Source organism: Podarcis vaucheri, assembly GCF_965113315.1.
Source record: "Podarcis vaucheri genome assembly, chromosome: 16".
Taxonomy (NCBI): Eukaryota; Metazoa; Chordata; class Lepidosauria; order Squamata; family Lacertidae; genus Podarcis; species Podarcis vaucheri.
Genome location: NC_138754.1, coordinates 356622 through 381704, shown reverse-complemented (window position 1 = coordinate 381704; position 25083 = coordinate 356622). Strand labels below are relative to the sequence as shown.

Below are 25083 nucleotides of genomic sequence, written 5' to 3'. Positions count from 1 at the left end.
GTGGGGCAATTCTCATTCCTTCTCCCCCCTTCGTTCCTTTATTTATTTCCTTTTCTCTGAGGAGCCCAAGGTGGTGTATGTGCTTCTTCCCCCTCCTCGTTTAATCCCCACAACAGCCCTGAGAGGCAGTGACTGAGCCCATGCCCAGTGGGAAGATTCGCACCCTGGACTCTCTCAGGTTCTGGCCCAGCGCTCTAACCACTACGCCACCGCTGCCCCTGGTTTGAAGGTATTAAGTTGTTCCCTAAGTTTCTTCTGTGCAGAGCCAAGCCACTGACTCGGGCCCGTTCATTCCAAAGAGTATAACTTGGTGGGATATTAGTATTTTTATTCAGAGCCGAATCCGCGCGCCCCCCCCTCGTCCACCACACCCACCCACACATCCATTGGGGAGCAGCGAACGGCTTGCGGGAAAAGGCTTAAATTTAAAAGCAGGGAGAGAGAGTCAGGGAGGGAGTCTAGCGCAGGGAGATTTAGTTCCATCTGAAAGCTGTCTGTGTGAATAAAAGGCTTTTTTTTGAATCCTGAGTTTAATAGCGAGAAGAGAGAGAGGGAGAGAGGAGCCGGGAGCCCCGGGGTTTAATCAGACCTTCATTTGATAAATAGAGGGAGACAAGGCCTCCAGTGGGCGCCCCCCCTCTCTCGCCATCTCTCCCTTTCCTCACCACCCTCCACCCACCCAGATGGGCACTCTCTCTCTCGTTCCTCACTCTCTTCCTGGTCTTTTGGCCAAGGGGGAGTGATGGGTGCTCTCCCCCCCAGCCCCCCCTCTGCGCTCGGCTCCCCCCTCTCTCGCTCAGCCTCCCCTCACACTCGTGGGCAAGGGGGCGAGCGAGGAGGAGGCCCTGGCCCAACGCGGCTGGGCATATGGCAGGGGCTGCCAGCCCCAGAAGGTGGATCTTTGGAGCTCTGAGAAAGAGAGGGAAGAAAGAAAGAAAGAAAGAAAGAAAGAAAGAAAGAAAGAAAGAAAGAAAGAGGCGCATCTCCCTGCACACAGGCCCAAGAAGTCTTGGTTTTATTTGAGGAGCCCGGCAGGAGGAATGTTTTTCCACAGCCATAGAGAGAGGCCTGCAGATAAGGAGGTCTTGCCAACCTAGTGTTCTGTCTCTGAATGAGGATTTCGAGAGTGAACTCCGCAAATTGGTTTTCTCACTGCGTGGAAGGGGACTTTCCTCACTCAGCCGCAACAATAAAACTCCCTTGGCCCTGAGGAGGGACCCATCTCACTCCAGGATCGTGTTCTCGCAGCAGCTGACCTGATGCAACAGCAGCGACTCTCCCAGCAAATGCTGCCCCAAGGTAGACGTCCTTCGAGCCAGGAGGCTCCATTCATCTGGCCCAGGCTTCGATGCCGGTGGCAATGAGTCCCACCAACACTTGTGGAGAATGGGACTTTTCCTGCTTGCCTCTCCTGAAAACTGCCGCCTACCACTTCTGCTGGGTAAACCCTGTTTCCAGTAGGATGATTCATGGAATCAGAGTTGAAGGGACCCCAAGGGTCATCTAGTCCAACCCCCTGCAACGCAGGAGTCACATGAGACCGAAGAGGCAATTCCCCCCTCCAAACTTCTCAGCAAGGGTCCCTCTTGGGAAGGCAGACCAGCAGAGGTCTCCTTGTAGCCTGTGACTTCACCAAAGTCCAGAAATCTGCATCTTGGGAAACTTAGTTCTCATTCCACCCGCTGACCCCCACTTTGTAGTCCTTATGACTGGAAAGTCAGGCTTGCTTGTGTGTGTGTGTCTTGGGCTGCCCATCGCCAAGGCCTGAGTTTCTCCTTGACCCACAAATCGTGCTGCATGGGGGGGGGCTCCATTTGCCCTCAGAAGCCCAACCCTGCTCTGAAAGGGGGGGCACGGAAAGGGCTGGCAGAGCGAGTCTGGCACAGAAGGCCTGAATAATTTAACTCGCTGCCACTTTGCGACGTTCGGCGCTGGGCTGAGGTGAGGCCAAACACAGCATGCCTTTTAAGCAGACACACTTTTCTGGAAGGAGCAGGGGCCCCCTCTTCCCTCCCCCGGCCACCCCTCGCTCCTTTAACATAATGGCTCCGCTCAGCAACAAGGAAACACTTTTAACACACTTGGACGCTGCCGCCATCGCGACACAGCCAGCCAGCCAGCCAGCCGGTTGTTCTGCAGCCTCTGCCAAAGCAGAGGACTCCCTCTCTCCCCCAAAGGTGCTGCTTCCTGGCGCTGACATCGCTCCGGCTTCCTCTTGAGTCGCAGGGGCAGGAAGAGGGGCGAGGGTTGGGGTTCCCCAGCAGTGTGGGGGGGTGGCGGCTGCACTGTGACTTCATGCAACTCCAGGACGGGGACGCAGGGCCTCCCATGGGGCGCTGCGTGATGACAGCCTTCCTTTTCTATTCATATAGGAAGATAGATAGACTAGCATCAGCCCCGCCCACCCTTGGGACTGTGAGGGGGAGGGGCTTGTAGAGGTGGGCGGAGCAATGGATTCTGATCCATTTCAGTCTTGCAGCGATAGGTCCTTTTCTGTTCGTGTGGATTCTGTCTTTGGAAAGATCGCATTAAAAGTCATTCTTTGAGCAGTCCGCATTTTGAGGTTGCAGCCAATGTCCTGCTCAGAGCAGAGACTGCAAACTTTTTGAAAAAGTAATCTACGCATCTCCTCTTAACGGTTGTAAGTTGTTTAAGATTGTTTCTAATATGGTGCTTTCATGTTGTGAACTGCCCTGGGACCTTAAGGTGAAGGGCAGGTATTTAATCAATCAATAATAATCTTAGATCCTTGAATTTCAATGGGTCTGCTCTTTAAGAAGGACTTAGTCAGCTGCCACCCTTTGCATGTATGTTTTACGTAAACAATGAACTTTTAAAACATAAAATGACACTTTTTGGTGCTTTTAAATGCCGCCGCCCGGAAAGCGCCTGTTATTCCTATGCCTCTCTCATGTAAAATATTTTTTGCTCTATAAAACTCACTTTTTCCCTCCTAAAAAGTAAGGGGAAATGTGTGTGCGTCTTATGGAGCGAATGCAGGCTGCGCAGCTATCCCAGAAGCCAGAACAGCAAGAGGGATTGCTGCTTTCACTGCGCAGCGATCCCTCTTGCTGTTCTGGCTTCTGAGATTCAGAATATTTTTTTTCTTCTTTTCCTCCTCCAAAAACTAGGTGCGTCTTATGGTCTGGTGCGTCTTATAGAGCGAAAAATATGGTACATCTCTGCAGAATTGCAGGGTCCCTAAAAGTGTGCAAAGCTTTGGGGAGTCGTGTAGTGGAGCACCCCCCTTGCAGACGGAAGGTCCTGGGTTCAGTTCCTGCTGGCATCTCCAGGTCGGGTGGGGGGAGACTCCTACCTGGAATCCTGGGGCGCTGCTGCCAGTCAGTGCAGACAGCACTGAATCTGATGGGCCAATGGTCTGCCTCTGTCTCTGGCAGCTTCCTGGTATTCCTAAGTGTTCCCAGTGGTGAGCAAGTGGAAGGGCTTTGGGTTGGGCTGATCTGCTGCGGAGAGCCGACGCCGCGCATCTTCCCACCCACCCCACTCCCTTGGGGCTGAGAATGGAGCAGCCCCTTCATTAGGTCTTCGTGCGCCTCCCTCCCTCCCTCCCTTCGCCCTTTGGGGAAGATGGAGCATTCCCAGCCTCCTCCTCCTCCTCCTCCTCTTTGCTGGCCTCTGAGGCTTTGTTCAGCCTACTTCGAAATGTCTTGCGCCGCGCCAGGGCTTCCCTGCGGATCGCGCAGCGTGGCCTGTCACGGTGGCACAGCTGCCGCGGCCCGGTGGCACTTGCACAGCCGCGAGGCGCCCTGGGCGAGGCGCCAGGCTCTTTCCAGTAACCTTCAAAAGGGGGGGGCCACTGTGGCAGGGGCTGACCCGGCCCAGAATCCCATCTGCATAGCATTTGCATCCACTCGGGATAACTTGTCTCCCAAAGGTGGGTCTTTTGGTCCTTTGGGCCTCTTGGTGATGCCAACTAGGCAGGAGGTAGGAGGGAACCCAGTTTAGCACCAAAGGAGGGTCTGTCTAGCTCAGTATTATTATTATTATTATTATTATTATTATTAATACTTATTTATACCCCATCCTCCCTCGCCAAGACCGGGCTCAGGGCGGCTAACAACCAATAAAAAACAAGTTGATTGAAATGCAACTTAAAAAACAAGATGAAAATACAACATTAAAACATTAAAACGCAGCCTCGTCACAGGAGGAGGAAGGAAAAAGAAAGAGGGGGAGGGAATCAAATTGACTCCAAGCCAAAGGCCAGGCGGAACAACTCTGTCTTACAGGCCCTGCGGAAAGAATTCAGATCCCGCAGGGCCCTGGTCTCATGAGGCAGAGTGTTCCACCAGGCCGGGGCCATCACTGAAAAGGCCCTGGCTCTGGTTGAGGCTAATCTGACTTCCTTAGGGCCCTGGACCTCTAGGGTGTTGCTCTTTATGGACCTTAAGGTCCTCCGTGGGGCAGACCGGGAGAGGCGGTCCCGTAGGTACGAGGGTCCTAGGCTGTATTGTCGACCAGCACCAGCTCTCCTGGGCTTTGGGAAGAAGTGTTTTCCTAGCCCTGCCTGGAGGTGTCCAGGATTGGACCTTCTGCATGCCAAGCAGGGGCTCTACAGCAAGGGTAGCGCCGTGGACTGGTTGGATGCAGAGGAATGGTGTGGGGCACTAGCCCCCAAGGGAAGAAGGCTCAGAGCCCGAGGGAGAAGGCGGTGTCAGAAGCTGAAGGGGGGGCCGGTTTAGTGAGCAGGGAGAGTGTGTGGCAGAGAGAAGTTCAGAATCAGGAGGAGGAGGGCCAAGAGGCAGAGGGGAGTCCTTCTGGGGGCGTCTGCTGTCACTAGCTGCCCTCCCTGCTGGTCTCCCAGGACCAGAGGAGGTATGAAGAGGGAGGAGCAAAGGCAGCCCTGCAAGGCGTCTCAGATTGGGACCAGGGTGGAGGCGACGGAGGCAGCAGCCGTGGGAAGGAGAAGACCTTCTGCCTCCCCGACTGCCTCTCAAGGGCAAGACCTTCCGAGAAGAGTTGCTAAGCCCGTTAGTCCTGGCGCCGTTGAGCAGGCCGAGTTTCCTCTAATAAAGAGTTAACTTCACTTATTCCATGTGCGTTTTTTCCTTGACATGGTCTTAAAGTACGTTTTCCAGCAGAAGAGCAGGCTGAGCCCATATAAAGGCCAGGGAAAGAGTTCCACTTTTGGCGTAAGACGACAGCTGCTGCAGAGACAGCTGCTGCAGTCCAGCCACATCTAGAAAGCCCCACGCTGGCAAATGCCTTTCCCAAGTCAGGTTCTAGTCCTCATGGCTCTGAGAAGAGCACTCATTTAGACAGGAACGTGGCAAGAAGCCTTATACACACCCTTGGGCACTGGGGATCGGCAGGGGTATTCTGACACTGCAGACAGGATCCTGTCCCCAGCTCTGCCTGAAGACGCCACTGAAACCTTCTAGATGCAAAGCAGATGCACTCTCACACTTTTGGCCCTTCCCAATATGAAATGTCGGGAGGTCTTAGATGAGAGTGTTCTTCCCCCGCAGTTGGTAGGTCAGCATGGGCTGCATGACTTTGGTCAGATTTTGGCCCAGAGGCTGCCCAGTTGCTGGCTCTCTTCTCTCTCTTCTCTCCCTTCTCCCATGTGAGTCTCTAAGCTCCGAGTTTCTGGAGCGAGAATCGGAGTCTTTGTACATAAATGATTTCTTGCGATCTGCCTTAGCCATTATTTTCTTCTTTGGCTCGATAATCGATACGGCTGCGGTGTTTTCTCTTATCTGGGAAGAAGCGACAACAGGGCTAAATGAACTCCCTCTGCAGTGTGTTACTCATCATGTATATAACTGTTCTGTTTGCAGAGGGAGCCTGATTTGTGGCTTGTTGGAAAACCAGGAGTGTTTTTTTACCTGTGTGTGTGTGTGCAAGAAGCAGGGCGGGCGACAGGAGAGGCGGCCTGGAACTCGCCATGCGGAATGCATCGCGCACACTCCCTCTTGGCACTTTTGCAGGGTCCGGTGCAGTTTTTTAAAAGATATCTCCTGCCTCTCACAATAGCCCTGCAAGGCGGGTCAGGACAATTGTTCTATTCTGTGCCGACACATTCCTGTGTCCAGTTCTAAAGGGACCTTCACAGAGTGGAGCATTTCAGGTTGGTGAAGGGGGTGGAAAATAAGATCTGTGAGTAAGTGCTGAAGGACCCACCTTCTGTGTGTCTGACCATGGGTGTAGGCAGGGAGGGGCAGCTGCCCCCCAAAAAAAATCAATGAAAATACATGGCTAACTGAGGTTCTGCCCCCTAACAAAAATCCTGGCTACGCCCATGTTTCTGACCCAATGGGGCTTTTCTGATGCTTGCAAGGGGGAACCAGAAGCCTTCAGAAGCTGTTGGACTCCATCTCCCATCATCACACCTGGAGCTGCTGGGAGTTGTGATCCAGCTATCTGGCGCCCATTTCTGCTTTTAAAACCTCACCCATGACGCCTACAGACCAGTGTTTCTCCTGGAACCAGGGGGGGGTGAGCCTTGGGCCTTTTCAGGGCTTGCAGCACCCGCCCCCCCCCCCCGGCTGGAGTGGGGAGGTCCAGCAACATCTGCTGGGTCTGTGAGGTCCTTCTCATGCTCGTTTTCTTCCCGCATGTTCCTTCCACTGACAGGCAGGAGGTGTGCGCGCTCAGAGAGCGAGAGCGAGAGAGCGATGGCAATGTACCTAATACACACACAAACACGCTCCATATCTTTCGCCGCCAGATATTAACAGGAGTTTTCCTCCTCATTGCGCTCCCATTCCGGGGACATGCTTCACCTGTTCATTTCCGCCTGCCGAAGGCCCTGCATTTTCGCCCCATTAAAAATGGCGGCTGCTCCCCGCCTGCCTCTTCCAATGGGTTGAATCTTGATTGCCGCCCTGCTGTTCCGGGTACCAGCTTGGAAAGGCTGATATCGTTCTTCTGCAGAGTTTGGAAATTCTGGAGAATTAACAGCGTTGGAGCAGTTGAACGTGCGCTTTCCACGCTGGAAGGAAATGTGCCTTTTTGGTATTCTTGTTTTATTTTATACGTTTGGAGGTTTGTCGGCAGCAGGAGATGTGCAGAGGGGGGGGGATGCCCTCTGGCAAGCCCCTTTTGAAAAAGGTTCCTGGTACCTCTTACTCTCTCTGAGCTGAGCAGATGAAGAAGCCCGCACATCTTTTCATCTGACAATTTTTCCGTTGGATGCGTATGCATTATTAAGGCCCGGAGAGGGAAGGGAGGAATAAATGGCTATTCTCTCTGCCTCCCTCTCCTCGCAAACCTTATTTCTGCCTGCTCTTTAGCTATGATTACAGTGCGGTTTATCATTTTAATCTGCTTGAAATGTCATCGGTACGAGGTGTAATTACGGCAAACCAACAATGGCTCCTCTCCCTCTCAATACACACTTGCGTACTGTACACACACACACACACACACACACACACAACACATTCTGCAACATTTCTCGAAAGGAGCCTGAATGCAAATGAAGACTCAAAAATGGGGGACTGGAAAGAACCCCGTTTTCCCTGTCCACATCCGAACCTAAGAAGCGCCCGGGCACTAGATCCAGCCAATGGCAGCTTATCCAGTCTGGCCTCTTCTTCTCACAGGGGCCAAATGCCATGGAGATCTTAGGGATCCAGATAGACAGCCTCTGCACCTGGAGGTTCCATTAGGACAGCAGAAGAGCCTGGGCAAAGGCAGCCCCTCTTTGCGCAGTGGCTGACCAGTGGCTCCAAAGTGGCAGACGCGTGGGCACCCTGCCTGCCCTGCCACCTCCACCACATGAGCTGGCACAGTATCGGCCACAGCACTGTCCTTGGCATATGCGCCGCCGGGGAGCAAAGATCCGCCCAGCACCCTCAAACTTAGTTTAGCCCCAAAATTGGTAGCTTTTATTATGATGTAAGAGTTAATTTTGGGTTAAACCACTAAGCCTAGGACTTGCCAATCAGAAGGTCGGCGGTTTGAATCCCCACGACGGGGTGAGCTCCCATTGCTCAGTCCCTGTTCCTGCCAACCTAGCAGTTTGAAAGCATGTCAAAGTGCAAGTAGATCAATAGGTACCACTCCAGCGGGAAGGTAAATGGTGTTTCCGTGCGCTGCTCTGGTTTGCCAAAAGCGGCTCAGTCATGCTGGCCACATGACCTGGAAGCTGTACGCCAGCTCCCTCGGCCAGTAAAGCGAGCTGAGCGCCACAACCCCAGAGTCGGCCACGACTGGACCTAATGGTCAGGGGTCCCTTTACCTTAAGAATTAATATTGAGAATGACAAGCGCCGCTGTTGAGTCAAGCACCACCATTGTGAATGCCAAGCGCCACCGCTAGCATGGCGCATCTTTGGTAAATGAGCACACAAAGTCAGAAGTCCTTTAGTGAAACTGTAGGTATACATTTCGGTAATACCTAGGTATTTGGTTTTCTAGCTTGATCAAAATTATTTATTATTTCATAACAGGTAGATAGTTAAGAGCTTAGGCGGCTTCAGCAGCAGGTGCCCAGTGCCCCCCAGGATTCGGCACCCGGGTGCCCTGCACCCCTTGCACCCCTGGGTAAAGATGGCCCCAATCAGCCAAAATCATGCCCCAAATCCTGCAAGATCTGGCCTGAAATGAGTGCTGATGCCACTTCAGCGGAGGCAGAAGGGCAGGTGGGAAAGCAGGCATGGTGCTGCAGGTGGCAGGACAGGGCAAGGTGTCATTCTGCCTTGGAAAACCCGCAATCAGGATCCGGGCACCAGAGCCCTCTCGCTTCCTGTTGGGCCTAGCGACAGGTATAATGTATTCTGAGTGTGACAGAAGGCCATTGGGACTGGCCCAGAGAACGGCCAAAACGGTGGTGACACATTCACTTCTATGAAGCCCCGTTAAAGGTCCATTAATTTCACTTGGTCTACTCTGAGTAGACAGTTCGCTGCTTCCTAGCCAAGGATCTGCTCCTCCTGTGATCTCCTCTCCTCGCTCTTCCTCCCTCTCTGCTCTGATCTTTCCCCCTCCTTGCAGCCTCCCCACCTGCTCTCTTGACAGCCTGGAGTCACTTTGATCTCCCCTGCTCCTGTCACCTTCCTCCCTCTGAGCTCCTTCACGTCTTTCTTTCTTTCTGTTTTCTCTCTCCTTTCTGTTCCTGGCAGGCCTGCCTCCCCCCTTCCCCCAATGTCACTGAAGGGTCTGTCCAAGTGCAGTTGGGGGAGACACACTTACACACACACACACACACACACACACACACACACAAGATCAAAGGACTGCATAAAGTTTGTGTGAAATCCTATTGAATTCCCCGTATGGTTTGGAAGGCTCCTCCCAACCTGCGAGTGGCTGGTGGGAAACCAGGGTGAGATTAAGGAGGCGGAGCGGTGGGAAGGGGGAAGGAGAGGTCTTTGGGGTGGGGGCCCCTCCAGCCTCAAAGGACAACCTCCCTGCGGGGCAGAGATTGCCCAGCTGCATAACTCCAAAAACCCAGCAAAGCTCAGAGAAAGAAGGGGAGAGTTCCTTCATTGTTAGGTCGCCCTGAGCCCAACCCTGGCCAGGGAGGGCGGGGTATAAATTATTATTATTATTATTATTCCTCCAAGGACAACTGGGCTGTGGGTGGCGGTGCCTGGATAAATTAGCTGTTCTAACTCTGGAATATGCATCCCAGAGTGAACATGAGAACTCCGAAACCAGTGTGATCAAATGTTCCCAAAAGACTGGAGTAAATTTATAGAATACCTGAAGGACAATTGCAAGCAATTAACAACACTGGCAGGACTTAATGAAGAAGACTTGTAATGATGACGATATACAATCATACCTCGGGTTACAGACGCTTCAGGTTGCGCGTTTCTGGTTGCGCACCGTGCCAAACCTGGAAGTGCCGGGACGAGTTACTTCCGGGTTTCGGTGCATGCACAGAAGTGCTAAATTGCGCTTTGCGCAGAAGCACCGAATCATGACCTGCACGTGTGCAGAAGCGGCGCTGCAGTTTGCGAATGTGCCTCCCGCACGGATCACGTTCGCAACCTGAGCGTCGACTGTATACCTTTTTACATATTGGTTAAAACATTTGATCAATGAAGGGACATAATGTAAAGAGGAAGAAGTACAAAAAAGAATTAAGGTAACCATGAGATGGGAGGGAGGGAGGTCAACAGTTTATTTGAACAAATAATATGGAAAATATGAATGTCTTTTAATAGTATAAAATGGAAACTTAATAAATATTATATATATATATAAAACACAGAATGAACATAAGAACAGCCTGCTGGATTGGGCCAAAGTGGACCCATCCTGTCCAGCCTCCTGTTCTCACAGTGGCCGACCAGATGCCTTTTTTGGAAAGCCCACAACCAGGATTCGAACCCAAGAGCAACTCTCCCCTCCGGCCGTTCCCAGCAACTGCCTGACTGTGGAGCCATAGCAGAGCCGTCCTGGCTAGGAGCCACCGGCAACCCTCTCCTGCTCCTCCTCCTGCTCCTCTCAAAGCCCTCCAGGTTGGTGGAAGAGAGTTCACAGAACCGTAGAGCTGGAAGGGACCCAAAGGATCATCTAGTCCAACCCCCTGCAGGGCAGGAATAGGCAGCCGTCCCAGAGGAACCTGCAACCCCCCTGGTGTTATCAGCACCAGCTCTAGCCCACGGAGCCAACGTCCAGCGTGAAGAAGGACTTTCTTGTATCTCTCCGGAATCATCTTCATTGGGTGCCCCCCAGTTTGAGCCTTATGAGAGGGGAAGAAAACTTTCCTCTGCCTGCTTCTTCCTCCAGGCCACCTAGAATTTTATCAACTTCGCCTCTCACTCGCCTGTTCCTCGCTGGGAAACCTTGCCGTTCTAGCCCTTGAAAGGGCATCCCTGGCTGGTCTCGCTTGCTCTAGCTGGCCATTTTTTGACTTGGCAAACTGAGTGGGAGGTTTTGAGCCCTGGTCCTAACCTGACACTAACCACTGCACTGCACTGCCTGCTTTATTTTTTATTTTATTTTTTTGCTCTCTGCCTCCAGCTCAGAGGACAACACCCCACCCCCTTCGCCCCCCCTGGGCCTTGAGGAGCTCGAGAGGCAAAGTAGAAGGGAAGTTCCTGGGCTGTTTTATCACCAAGGACATTTGCATGGCAGGGGAATCTTTGTCTGCTCCTCCTCCTCCTCATTCCCCCTTTACATAACACCAGGCCAGAGAGAGGGAGGGAGAGACCCTGCTTTCTGGTTTCCCACAGGCAATGCTTGGCCACTGTGAGAGCAGGATGCCGCCTAGATGGGCCCCCTTTGGCCGGATCCAGCAGCCAGGATCTTAGCCACCAAGGCTGCCCTCTGCCCTTCGCAGCAGGAGACGGCCACACTTCCCATTGCCAGTTGCTGGAAGACTCAAGAGGGGAGAGTTGCTCTTGTGGTCGGATCCTGCTTGTGGGTGGTCTCCTCGAGAGGAGGGCGCTGGACTAGACGGGCCCCCTTGGGCCTGATCCAAAAGGCTCTTCTCACGGTCTCCCAGCCTCTCCTCATTTCCCCCTCGGTCACCCTGTGATCCTTTATCCCTCGCTGAAGACCTGTCCGCATTCACTGGTGCTGTAGCCTGTAATCGAGTTTAACTGACTAGATTAATTGATTTTTTATATAAAAAAAACCTTAATCAACTCAAAAAGCATCTCCAATGAATTGGGCAACATGTTGGTGTGTTGTGGTTTGGGGTTTTTAAAAACCCACTGCAAATTATTTTTGATACAAGGACTTGCTTAAAAAAAGCAAACGCCCTCTGGGCTGGGAGAATGCAGGGTGGATGGAGTCCTTGTTTGAGAGCCAGGGTGGTGTCCTGAAGAGAGTGTCAGGCCAGGCGCTGGGAGAGACCGGGGTTCAAGTCCCCCACTCAGTTGTTATGCGGAATTCAAGAGGAACATGGTCAAGATGCTGGCAGTGATTGCAGACAAGATCTTTTCCCCAGCCCTGCCCTGAGATGCTGCCTGGGGATTGAGCTGCCCAGGTGGGCAAGGTATACTTCCTCCTCCTCCTCCTCCTCCTCCTCTTCTTCTTCCCACTAAGCTACAGACCTTCTTCCCAAACAGCAGGTTGAGAAGCTGCCACCTACTGAATTGCTCCCATGAGATCAATCTTACTTGCACTGACTGGCAGCAATGGCTCTCCAGGATTTCAGGCACGGGGGGGGGCAGATTTCCCAGCCTGACCTAGAGATGCTTTTGGCTGGTTGATCTGGGGACAATTTATTGCGTCGATTCCAAAACAACTCTCCAAACCTCCGAGTGCGGGCTGCCAGCCTGGGCTGGGGAGAAAAACTTCTCCTCTCCTCTCTCCAAGAATCTGCCTACTCGCATTTCTTTTTTCCTTTTTGTGACTTCATTTGAAGTCGGTGGGCAATGCAGCCGGTTCTCTCCCCCCGGAGCCCGCACAGAGAGGCTGGCGTTGGGGAGGGGGGCCTGCCCCCCGCTGCCGATCAATCTCCCTGTAACCCCAGGGCTGGCGGTTCATTTGGGTGCCATGTGACGGCCGCGGCTGCTCTAGATAAAAAGAAAGGGAAAAATCTACCGCTATCGACCTGATCTCTCTCTCTCTCCTCCCGGGCAGAGAGGGAGGGAGACGGGGGGAGCGAGCTGCACTTTGCACCCACAAGCCGGCGGAGAGAGAGCGGGCGAGGCGGGTGCTGTCAGGCCCAGGGAGGTGAGGGGGGCAGCGCCTGCGCCTGCATCGACTTCTGCTGGTGTCGGGTCCCCATTAGTGCCTGCGTCCTCTGGTGGCGGAAGCAGAACAGCAAAGTGTGAAGGAGTAAAAAACCAAAGTGTTGGGCTGCCTGGTGCTTCCCTGTTTGCAATGCCGCAATGCCCTTACGCCACTTTGTTAACAGCACACTTAAGAGATAGCGCCGCCTGGTGGCGGTTAAAGGGAAAAACACGCATGAGGCACTTCAGTGCACTTTGATGTTGCTCAAGTACCCCTACTGCTCCTCCAGCAAAGGCAGAAAAGATGCTGTCAACTTATTTCTTACGTTTATTTATTGGTTGCGCTCCTGCCCCATCTTTTCTACTCGCAGGAGCTCCAGGCGGCAGGCGTGGTTCTTCCCCATCTCTTTTAACCCCTACTACAACAACCCTGAGAGGCAGCGACTGGTCCAGGGTCACACCCAGTGAACTTCGCTGCCCAAGGGGGGATTTGAACCCTGCTCTCCCCCAGGTCCTAGTCCAACTCTCTAACCATTACGCCACCACTGGATTAATAATAATTATGCTTTAATTAAAGCAGCCAGACGCATATTGATAGAGCAATAACAGCAATGATAAGACTTCCTACGGCATAATTTGGGGTCTGCTCTCAAACTCTCCCGCCTCTTTCTCTCTCCAGTTCTGCAGACCCGCTTTGTCGAGGAGCCTGAGGACCAGACGGTGGTGGCCGGGCAGAGGACTGTGCTCTCTTGCGTGGTGCTGAACTATTCCGGGATCGTGCAGTGGACGAAGGATGGCCTGGCCCTGGGGATGGGGCAAGGCCTCAAAGGTAGAACCAGAGAATTGGGCCGCCGGAAGGGACTCCTAAGGGCCATCTAGCCCAACCCCTTCCTTGCGTTCTGTGTGGGGTGGCTCTGGGGGTGGACTGCACTGTTATTTTTGTCCTGCAAAGGAGCTTTGCTTTGCACCCTGAATTTTTCTTCTCTCGGGCTGCGAAATTGCCTTTTTGGGGGGTCTTGGCTGCCAGTGTTGTGCTTTCAGCTGGCTTGCCAAAGCAACACTCGCCCTCTTTCCCTCTCAGTCTCTTCACCCCCAGCCTGGCTGTGACATGGAGACGGCTGGAGCTCAGTGGGGAGAGCATGTGCCTGGCATGCAGAAGGCTGCAGGCTCAATCCCCACTGGCAGCGTCTCCAGGCAGGGCTGGGACTCTCGCCTGCCTGAAACCTGGGAGAGCAGCTGCCAGCCAGTGCAGACAATCCTGGGCTAAGGAGACCCGTGGCCTGACTTGCTAGAAGAGAGATGATCTTCGCCTTTCAAGCACTCTTTTTTATTTTTCCAATTCATCAATACCTGTCTTTTTGCTGGACTAAGAGAGTCCATTTGCACTGTCCCTTTGCTAGCATTTCTTGGGTATATAATTCAAAAGGATATTTTTCCTCTGCAAACTTTAGGTTCTTCCATACAGTCGTGTTGATCGTTTCTATTACCCTCTGCCCAAAAATTACCAATGGAGGGCCTTGTAAGAACAGAGGATTTAAAGAAGCACCGTCTCCCACCCCCTTGATGTGCCTCAAGGTGGGACTCTGGAAGCTGTGGGGGCCCAGGCAGGCCACTGAGACCCATCTGGCTTGACATTGTCTACACCATGTCCAAAGTCCATTTTGGGGGGCAGCTGGTTTAATCTGGTTCCTGTGGGTAAAATCCTTAAAAAACCTCAAGAACCTCAACCTAAAAGCAACTTCAAACCCAAAAAAGATCAACAACTTTGGGGTAAAATCCTTAAAAATGTTCAACAAGGTTAACAACTTTGGTCGGCCCTCACGGCCCTTCACTTCATCAAATCTGGCCCTCTTTGAAAAAAGTTTGGACACCACTGGGCTACATGGACTGGCAGTACCTCTCCCTGCTTGCAATGGGACCTTTATTACGCAAAGCAGACATTCTGCCATGTCCATTATTTTTATAATTTATACCCCGCCCATCTGGCTGGGTTTCCCCAGCCCCTCTGGGCGGCTCCCAACTGAATATTAAAAACACGATACAGCACCAGACATTAAAAACTCCCTAAACAGGGCTGCCTTAAGATGTCTTCTAAAAGTCAGGTAGTTGTTTATGTCTTTGACATCTGCTGGGAGGGCGTTCCACAGGGCGGGTGCCACCACCGAGAAGGCCCTCTGCCTGGTTCTCTGTAACCTCACTTCTCACAGGGAGGGAACCGCCAGAAGGCCCTTGGAGCTGGACCTCAGTGTCCGGGCTGGACGATGGGGGTGGAGACGCTCCTTCAGGTCTACTGGGCCTTTGAGGCCGTTTAGGGCTTTCAAGGTCAGCACCAACACTTTGAATTGTGCTCAGAAACGTACTGGGAGCCAATGCAGGTCTCTCAAGACCTCATTGCTCTGAAGCAAGGGCAGAGGGAGCGGCCTTGGCGGAGTCGGGCACTTGAGCCAGCCAGCTCAGTATTGTCAGGCAGGCGGCATGGCCAGCCCTAGATTGAGATGCCAAGCGGTGGAGCCTGGGACCTTCTGCATGCTGAACAGGTGTCCACCGCGCCCTGTGTCTCCTCTCCTCCCAGTCCTGGGGCAGAGGGTTGCCACACGAGGAGGGTGGCGACGACGCATCTTCCCTCTGAGCATAGGAATTTTATGACGGCAAGAAGCCTCCCTCTCCTCTCTCTGCTCTGGCTGCCCCCAATGAGTGTGCCAACAGCGCCACCTACTGGGAGAGGGCATGGGCACCCCACACCCTTCTTTCCAATTTCATTCTTGGTTTCTTTTTCTTTTTTAACGCTCCAGCTTTAATTTTGGGACAGTTATCGCCTTGCAAAATGAATCCCCCAACTTTATTGCATTTCACAAGGTGATCGATAAAAATTTTAAGGAGGCTCAAAAAGTTAAAAGAGTGGCAGATCAAAACTTGCACCCACAAGCAGGTATAGCCTTGCCAAATCAAAACTGTTCTCAGCAGGTGCCGAAAAGGGCAGCGTGCCCAATGCCCAAAGGCAAGGGGTTCCGGGGTGCAGGTGCTTGCATGCTGAAATATTGAGTTCTTGCAGGGATTGTGTGGCCCCTGCAACAGGGCCAGTTCTGCCAATCGAAGCTGTCAAGGGGGCGCATGGGGCATAAGGCAATCTGGCAGGGAAAGTGGGGCAGGGAGGCTTGCGAAATAAAAAGAGACAGCACAAGAGGAAACAGGAGGGGAGGGAAAAGGTAGAGGAGGGAGATCAGCCCTTCGAGTCCAGAGCAAAGGGCTGGGCAACAAGGACCTCCACTCCAAGGCGCGTCAGTCTTCCCTTTCTGGTGGCAGCAGGGCAGAATCAGGGCGGTGTGAGTGGGGCACTGGGCGCTGAGCTGAGGGGGCACCCTGTAAGAGAGGCGCTGGGCTTTGGGAAGAAGGAGTGGGGCTCTAAGAGGGTCCTAGAGTCCTCCCACCTCCTCCCCAAAGCATAGCTGTCAATGTTTCCCTTGTTTAAAGGGAAATTCCCTTATTCCGAATAGGATTCCTCACAAGAAAAGGGAAAAGTTGACAGCTATGCCCCAAAGCCCAGTTAGCGCTTTGCCGGCTTTAAGGAGGAAACACGGGGATCCAGGACTCTGCTGGGGCCCCAGCACCTCCTTCCCAAAGCTGGGCACCGTTGGAAAGGCAGCTCAAGGGCTGGGGGGGGCACTAAATTTTGGCCTCAGAGCACCATTGTAGCCGCTTCTGCCACGGACATGAGAAGATCCTGTCAGGTCAGGGCAGCAACCCGTCTAGTCCAGCCTCCTGTTCTCACAGTGGCCAACCAGGAGCCCATTACACGAAACCCACACGCAGGATCCGAGCAAAAGAGCATTCTCTTGCTGCTTCCAGCCGTGGAGGGAGAGCAAAGCCACCCTGGCTCATCGCCCTCAATTGTCCTCTCCTCCCCCATGAATTTATCCAGTCTTCTTGTAAATTCCCTCCAGTGGCAGGGAGTTCCACAGTTCAACCCTGCCCTGTGTGTAGAAGGACTGGAGAGCGGCTGCCAGTCAGTGTAGACAATGCTGAGCTAAAGGGATCCCAAGGTATCTTCATTCTGTTCTTCATTCTGGCCAGGAGAGGGGAATGTAGGCTCCTTTTGTGGCCAGTGGGGATGGAGTGGGGTCTCCAGCTGATCCTCTTTCTAGGGGGCAGGAGGGGGCAGCCACCCCTTGGACTCCACCGGCCAGAGCAGGATGCCCTTCTCTTTTTCCGGCCTTTGTTAATTAACTCCTCGGACAGTTACTTTGCAGACGTCCGCCTGACCTTTTCCCCATTCGCCCTGACCAAGCCATCGGCCGCCTCCACAGACCGGCGTCCTGGGAGTAAAACAAATAAATGAAAATAATTAAAACCTGACGCCGAGGTTATTACGGTGGTACACCAGGAGAAAGCTGCACTCTGCCACTTTTAACGAGGAAATTATGCGTGCTGAGCTCATTTGCATATGTTGACATTCTTTTCCTTGGCACCTGCTCTTCCTGGAGGGGGGCGGCGAGGTGGACTGAGCAGGGAGCCCCCTTGGCGCTGCCTCCCCAGCCCTCGCAGAGGTTGCGCGGGTGCAGATTGCGCAGGGGGCGTCAAGCGCACGTCTGCAGCCTTCCTAAGGGCAGAAAACGGGCTCCTTGGGAATACAAGCCGCGGTCCCCAAATTCTGCGGCTCTCTCCCATAGTGGGGAGAAATGATTCGCCCTGAGAACCTGCTTGCTGAATCGAAGCAAACAACAATGGGGTTTGCCGCAGATCGCCATTTGTCACGATTTAGCGGTAAACAATGGGTTTTCCCCGGAGAAAGAGGTGGGACCAAAAAATCTGTATAAACCACTGTCCGGACCCATGACTCCAAAGCACGGCATGAAAGGAACTCTGGGTGAGCCCAGGCCAGTCCCGAAATTTGGGGATGAGAGACGAGGATCATCATGAAACGTGTGCAAAATGGTGCCTATGCAGACACATGAGTGCTGTTCCTATGATGAACTCGGCACATGCACAGAGTTTCTCTCATCCTGGTTTGTGTGACACAACAGCCCTGCGGTGTCGCCTGGAGGTCTTCCTCTCCGCCCGGTTTCTGCTTCAGCCCCATAGGGGAGGGAGCCCCCATCCAGGGGCCCAGCACTCCGCTGCGCAGTGGTGCTTTACTTGAGCATAAAGGCAGCCTGCCTCTGGCAGAGGAGTGCCCTGGTCGCTTGAAACGCCCGTCTTCAGCTCCCAGCAGCCTGAAGGCCAAGTGGGATTCAGAAACCCCGAGGTTGGCAGACACTCGGACTTTGGCAGTCAAATTAAGGAACTTTATTAGGAATAAAGGGAGGGGGAAGCAGGCAGAAGGGCCAAAGAGAACCCCAAAGGCACCCGGGAACTCCTCCTAGTCTGTTTGCTGCATTCTCAGGTTTGCTCCCAAGGGATCAGCCAGGCTGGCCAGCTCCATGGAGGATCCCATCATGGATCCCAGGCACTAGAAAGGGAACTGGATCCCTGGTGTTGGGAGGGGAAGGAACTGAAAGAAGCGGCTCAGTTCTTCAAAGGCTGACTCCACTCTCGGGGGGCGATCTTTGCTCTTTCTCCTCAACTAGGCATTTGAGGTGCCCATTTTGCATACAAAGGGGACCAGCAGGACACACTGGCAGCCTCCCTTAGAGAAATGGTGGCCCAGGAGGGCAAGCCTGGCGTTCTGGCTGGGCTACTGCAGTCCTCTCCCCCTGGGGCTGCCTTTGAAGACTGTCTGGGTGCTCCAGAGGGCGGAAATGCAGGCGGCTGGATGTCCCTGACTTCTTCATTCTCCACCTGGTTCCTTTCTTCTCTGCACCCCTCAGGAACCCTAAATGATCAAGTGTTAGATAAATGTCATCAATAGGAGAAGCCTTTGGGAACTGCCTGCTTTTCAAGGAAGGGGCTTTTAAATAACACTGCACTGTTTTCATTATTATGTTTATCATTTCTCTTTTAGTAGATGTGCCTTTTAATTCAACAGCAGCTTAATTATTTGTTAGTGATGATCTTTTCTATGTTTTCAGTTTTTTGTGTTTTATGTGTCTTGTCTGAATTTCTGTGTAAGCCGCCTTGTGTCGCAGTCCTGGGAAAAAGCAGGCTAATAATAATAATAATAATAATAATAATAATAATAATGATGATGATGATAATGATAGAAATTCCTTGTGGCTGCTTGTTCACCATGGCCTGACCATTGCATCTCCTTTGTTTTAAAAAATCTCTCGCAGCCTGGCCCCGGTACAGGATCATTGGAGCCTCTGATTCTGGACAATACAACCTGGAGATCACGGACGCCGAGCTCTCGGACGATGCCCTCTACGAGTGCCAGGCCACAGAAGCCGCGCTTCGCTCCCGGCGCGCCAAGCTGACAGTCCTCAGTAAGTGCTGTTCTGACATTTCTCCTCATCTGCCCCCCCCCATCCCTTTGGGGAAGAACTGAAGACTAGAACTTGGGACGCCTCTTAGAGAAGTTCTAAACGGTGCTGCTCTGCGCGGATCTCTAGCTGTTCCTGCAACAACCTGGATTCTGTCCTGATTCCTCCAACATCCCACTTCATTGGGACCTCCGTTGGGGTCTAGTATTACGAGAGAGGGAGGGGAAAAACCTCTGTCCACTTTCACACCACACAATCTCGGACCCCTCTATCATGGCCCCTCTTATTTATTTATTTTCTTTCTCTCTCTCTCTCTCTCTCTCTATATATATATATATATATATATATATATAATTTAACATTGTTATTATTTGTTCACAACTACATCATAGCAAATAATAACAAGCTGAATTCCCCGCTCCCCCCCCACACATGACTTCCCTCAACTTCCCCTTCTGGTTTTTTACATATGAACTTGACCTGCTTACAATACTATATTTTAATATTATATCCTTAAATTAAATGCTGTTATATTCTTATCATTTTGACCTCATCTTTATAGCTTCTATGTTTATATTGTTAATTGTAAGCGTTTACTCGAACCCAGCGAGTGAGGCCATTTCTTTACATTGATTCCATTGATGTAGCATAAATGGTTCCCAATCTTCTTTAAAATCTCTGTTGTCTTTGTCTCTGAGTCTTTCATTTGGCTTCACCATTTCAGCATAGTCCATCAGTTCTCTTGCCATTGTTCTTTGGTTGGTATTTCATCACTTTTCCATCTTTGGGCTAGTGAAGTCCTAGCCACTGTTGTTGCATACATGAACAGTTTTTTCTTCTCTTTTGGCCTGAAATGCCCAGTAAAAAAGCTTCTGGTCTTTTAACAAAAGTTATCTTAAACATTCTTTTCAATTCATTGTAAATCATTTCCCAATATTTTTTTGTTTTTTATTTTACAATTCCACTACATATGAAAGTACGTTCCTTCTTTTCCTTGGGCCCCTCTTCTTCTCAAAGCTGCTCCAGGCTCGGCCCTCTTCTGGAAACCTCATTTCTCCTGGTGCTACAGATAACAATGGCGACTTAGCTGTGCTTCCTGCGTTGCAGGGGGTGGGCTGGATGGCCGCTGGGGTCCCCTCCAACTCTACGATTCTGTGATTCCCCAAGGAAGCCTCCCAAGGGAGCTCATGAAGACAAAGTGGGGCCACCAAGATGCCCCTGACTCCTGGGTTTTTTTTGGGGGGGTGCAGATTAGGCTCAGACTGACCCCAGCTCTGGGAGCAATCTATCTCACTTGTGGGGCAGGGGCAGAAATAACCTCCTAGCGAAGATTTCCTCTCTCCATTTTTGCTTTTCCTTTCTAATGCAGTTGCTGGGTGGGGGAGAGGAGGGAGCAGGCAGGCGGGAGAAGCACAGAGTCCGCCCCCCCCCCTTGAAGTTTTCCACAGGGTCTAACATTCCTCTGCAGCTTTTATGAAGCAAGTGGGGGAGAACACAAATTTACAGCCCCCCACGGCAAGTGTAACTCATGCTGGCCATGAATATATATTAAGGCATTAAGAGCGGAGGGGGAATGTGGGGGGGGGGGGCAGAGGCGCGATCAATGGGACGAAACAGCCTGATCCTGCGGGTGGCAGGGGGAGGGGGAGTCGTAGTTGGAGCAGCTTTGGGGATCCAGGACCGAGAGGAAGGGAGCGCTGTCAAAGACGGAGAGGGGCTTTGGTGGCCATTTCCAAATATCTAGGGGGCTGCCCCATAGAAACTGCAGCAATCTTGTTTCTGGAGAGCAAGATCGAAACCGACTGATTCACATTTTGAGGGCGGAGATCCCGACCGAACAGGCAGAAGGGGGAAGGAGACGGGCTTTTGCCAGCCCCCAATCCACATCGGGGAGCTGCGGTTGTTGGGGGACAGGGGGCAGACTCTCCCTCTCCCTCCCCACCCCATTTACACCCCTGGCGTCCTTCCCTGCCCAAACCCCACTTGTGGCCATGAGAATGGATCTCTGGGTCTCTCTAGCGGCCTGCCCCAGCTGCTGACCCCAAACGGCCGGCTGTCAGCCGCATGGAGGAGACGCGCCACTAGGAATACCAATGGCTGAGGCAGGACCCCCTCCCCACCCCAGTGGCCTGGCCTGAGCCAGTCAAGGGAAGGTTGGTGAGAACAGAAATCATGGAGCTGGAAGGGAACCCAAAGGTCATCTAGACCAACCCCCGGCAGGGCTAAATAATCCTTGGCCTCAAGCAAAGAAGAGTCGGCCACCTTCCCAGGGTGTTTGCCCTCCTGCCCAGTGGCCCTTGGCTCAGCATCTCCTTACTGGTCATTCCATTGATCAAGGTCCTGCTCCTTCTGTCCGGAGCAGCAGGAAACAAACTCGCTCCATCTTCCCTGTGACAGCCCTTCGGGTATTTGAAGAGGGCTCTCGTATCTCCTCTTGTTCTCCTCTTTTCCAGCCTCAGCACCCCCAACGCCCTCGGCCATTCCTCACAGGGCTGGGCTTCCAGCCCCTTGGTCATCTCAGTCCCCCTCCCCTGCCCATCTTCCAGCTTGTCCATCTCCTTCTCAAATTGTGGTGCCCAGAACTAGACACAGTGCAGTGGTACCTCGGTTTACGACCAGTCCAGCTTACAAATTTTTCAGTTTACAAACCCGGAAATAGTGTCCCGGTTTGCAAACTTCACCACGGTCTAGGCCAGAATCTGAACAGTGGAAGGGCATCAGCAGCGGGAAGCCTCCATGGGGAAAGTGCGTCTCAGTTTATGACCGGTTTCAGTTTGCAACCGGTTTCAGTTTGCAACCGGATTAAGGTCGTAAACCGAGGTACGACTGTCTTCCAGGTGGGGTCTGGCTGAGGCAGCATAGAGTGGTATTATTACTTCCCTTGATCTGGACACTAGACTTCTCTTCCTGCAACCTAGAATAGCATTCGCCTTTTTTGCTGCTGCATCACACACTTGGCTCCTGTTGAGCTTCTGTTCTGCTCAGACCCCTCGATCCTTTTCACCTGTTCATGTTGCATGCAATTGCTTTGTGATTAGTTGCAAGCAAAGAGTGGGGGGGGGAGCCTCCCCAAATCTCTTTCCTAATCAAACACCCCTCTGCCTCCCTCTCCGCCTGACCCCCCCTCACTGCTTCATAATTAACAAGCGCCAAGACGCCCCATTTTCTCCCCTCCTTCATCTTCACTTCTTCCTCTGAACAAGGCCTTTTTTTAGCAGGTTGTTGCTCCTATTATTATTTTAAATTAAAAGGGTGATCATAAATCAATAATGGACCCCTGTCTATATCTAAGGAAAATGAATCCATCAAAAAAAGAAAAGGGGGGGGAGCATGTCTCTTTATCTTCCTGAGTGACAATCAGGCTGTCAACTCGGTCTTGATTTTTCTTTCCCAAAAAAGAGAGGAAAACCGTGAGGGACCCTCTGTTTCCTTGTCACTGAAGCAGCATCAATATTTCAGAATTATGCAGCCTGGATTCTTTTATTATTTGAGGGGAGGTGGAATCCTGCAAAGTCGTGGCGTGTTTTGAAGAGCTGCTGCTCTCCACCCAGCTAGCTTGCACGGAGCAATTTTAAAACAAGACCACTCAGGAGAGAACAAGGAGGGAGAGCCCAGCCTTCCGAAATCTCCGCAGGTAGCAGGCAGAGTTCCTCTCTGCCTTGCGGAAAGAGCCTCATCACAAAGAGGGAGATATATATATATATTTCATCAGAGAGGAGCGGAGCGGAGGCAGCTGCTTCTTAAATCCCCCCTGTGGAACTGAACAGAAGAAGAGTAGAATCACAGAATCAAAGAATCGTAGAATTATAGCGTTGGAAGGGATCCCAGGGGATCATCTAGTCCAACCCACACATCTTTCACCCCATAGAAAGCAGAGGGGGTTAAGCAGGGCTTCTTCCGGAGGCTGGGGAGCTCACCTGAGGCAGCAACAGGGAACACCTATGACTCCCAACTCCTGACATCCCTGACCATCGTCCAGGCTGGCTTCTGGGGCTTCTGGGAGTTGTAGTTCAGCCACACCTGGAGGACCTCGAATGGCTTCCTGGCCTGGGGAGCCAAGTGTATCCTAGGGCGGGGGCAGCATGTAGGCGTTCAAAGGGATGGCTGACCCTCTTTGCCTCTCCCTCCGCAGTTCCTCCCGAGGACCCCGTGATCGACGGAGCCCCTGAGATCCTACTGCGGGCTGGGACCCCGCACAACCTCACGTGCCGGGCGCGCAACGCCAAGCCGGCCGCCACCATCGTCTGGTTCCGCGATGGGGTGCAGCAGTTGGAAGCGGCCACAACCACGGTAGGGGCAGGGGGGGCTGCTTCGGATCCCGCTGGGGGGGGAGGCTGGGCGACAAAGGAGGTGTCTTCTTAGTTGCAGCCCAGCAACTTTTGCATGTATGCCAGACCCCTGGAGATGAGGCAATATTGCAGGCGGAGACCATTCTTCATGCATTCAGTTGCTGCATAGCTGTGGACTTGTGGGTCGTTTTGGACCCAGAAGAGGCGGGTCTTTGAAGTTATATTATGAAGCCTCCTGTATTTGCTGGATCCGGGAATGGATAAAATTTTAAAAAGCTGTGGGAAATCCTTGCAGGAGTTCCAGGAGGCATAAACTCCCAGGACAGGATGTCACAGGTTTTGTGGCTATGCGGAGAGTTTTGTGATGTCATTTAGTCTTGCCTCAGTTTGCACATGAGTAGAACCTGCTGGATCAGGCGCATAGCCATCTAGCCCAGCAGCATCATCTCACACTGGCCAAGCAGATGTTCCCCATGGGAAACCCACAAGCAGGATTTGAGCTCAAGAGCCCTGTCCTCTCCTGAGGTTCCAGCGTTGTTGCCTCTGAGGGCAGAGCAAAGCCGGGGTGGCCAGGAGCCCTCTCCTCCTCCATGAATTTGTCCAATCCTCTTTTAAAGCCATCCAGGTTGGTGGCCATCACTGCCTCCTCCCGTGGCAGGGAGTTCCACAGCTTAACGCTGAGCTGCATAGACTTTCTTGTGCCTGCCCTAAATCTCCCAATGGCCAATTTCATTGGATGCCCATGAGTTCTAGCATTACGGCAGAGGGAGAAAAACGTTCCTCCGTCTGCTTTCTCCAGGCCAGGAAACTTTGCAAACTTGTCTCTTCTTCCTCGCCTTTTCACTTAATTGAAAAGTGTCGCACGCTGCATTTGAGCAGGGAGTTCTGGCTGCCTTCTCAACCCCGCTGTCTCCTCTATCCAAACCTGGAGCAGAAGGTGGGACTCTGCGCCTTCTGGTTCACCAAAGGGAACCCGGCCCCCCACCCATGTCAGGAGGGGGCCTGATTCTGGCTTGGCTCTTGGAACGGAGAACAGAAGGAAAGGACCCAGGAGTTCCAGCTCCTTCCAATGAGCTTCAGAAGCCAGCTTTTCTCACCCCCCACCCCATTTTTCTTTCTTTTGTGAGTGGAGGAAAAAGAGGAATTAATGGGAGATAAGTAGCTATCTCTGGCTGCCAGCCACCTTGGCTGTGCTCTGCCTCCATCTTTAATCTTGTTTTTAAGTTGTATTTTAATCAATTGTTTTTATATCTGGTGTTAGCCACCCTGAGCCCAGTCTTGGCTGGGGAGGGCAGGGTATAAATAAAATTTATTTATTATTATTATTATTATTATTATTATTATTATTATTATTATTATTATTCTGAGCAACAGCCCTGGGCTTCCCATTGGGGCACCTGATTTGCCACCCTGAGCCAGGATTCTGGGCCGTGCCTGTTTCTCCCCAAGCGGCAACATGGGGGTGCGTCACCCCCGCCCCTGGCCAGATCCACCAAGCTCTTCCATGTTCTTAGATGCTGCCATTGTGCTCAGCTCTTGTGCCATCCGGCTGAGCCCTGCAAAGAAAGGATTCTGAACTAGATGGCCCCCCCCCCTTGGCCAGATCCAGCAGCCAGGCTCTTCTTCTGTTTCCGTGGAACCTCCAGCTCCAGAGGCACTCTACCGAGAGTCTGAGCGGCATGCAGCCATTGTGAGAACAGGAGGCTGAGCTAGATAGGCCGGATCCTGCAGGGCTTTTCTTGCATCCTTACGAGGGGAAGGAGCCTGGCTGCATTTTGCACGGACCGCCGCTTCCAAATTAAGTCTGGAGCCGAACCAAGTTCCTGTTTCGTTCTGC

At 52.5% G+C, this 25083-nt stretch overlaps 1 protein-coding gene and 1 long non-coding RNA gene across 2 annotated transcripts in view; one reads left to right on the top strand and one right to left on the bottom strand.

Moving 5' to 3' along the window:
• LOC309520733 overlaps positions 1–25083 on the bottom strand; it is a 274646-nt gene that overhangs the window by 163206 nt on the left and 86357 nt on the right. The gene's annotated exons all lie outside the window — the stretch shown is intronic.
• Positions 1–25083, top strand: part of KIRREL1 (kirre like nephrin family adhesion molecule 1) — a 107641-nt gene that overhangs the window by 65720 nt on the left and 16838 nt on the right. The window contains exons 2-4 of the mRNA XM_082202153.1: positions 13281–13430; positions 18811–18960; positions 23090–23247. Coding sequence (XP_082058279.1) covers positions 13281–13430; positions 18811–18960; positions 23090–23247 — 458 coding nt within the window. The remainder of the gene's footprint in view (positions 1–13280; positions 13431–18810; positions 18961–23089; positions 23248–25083) is intronic.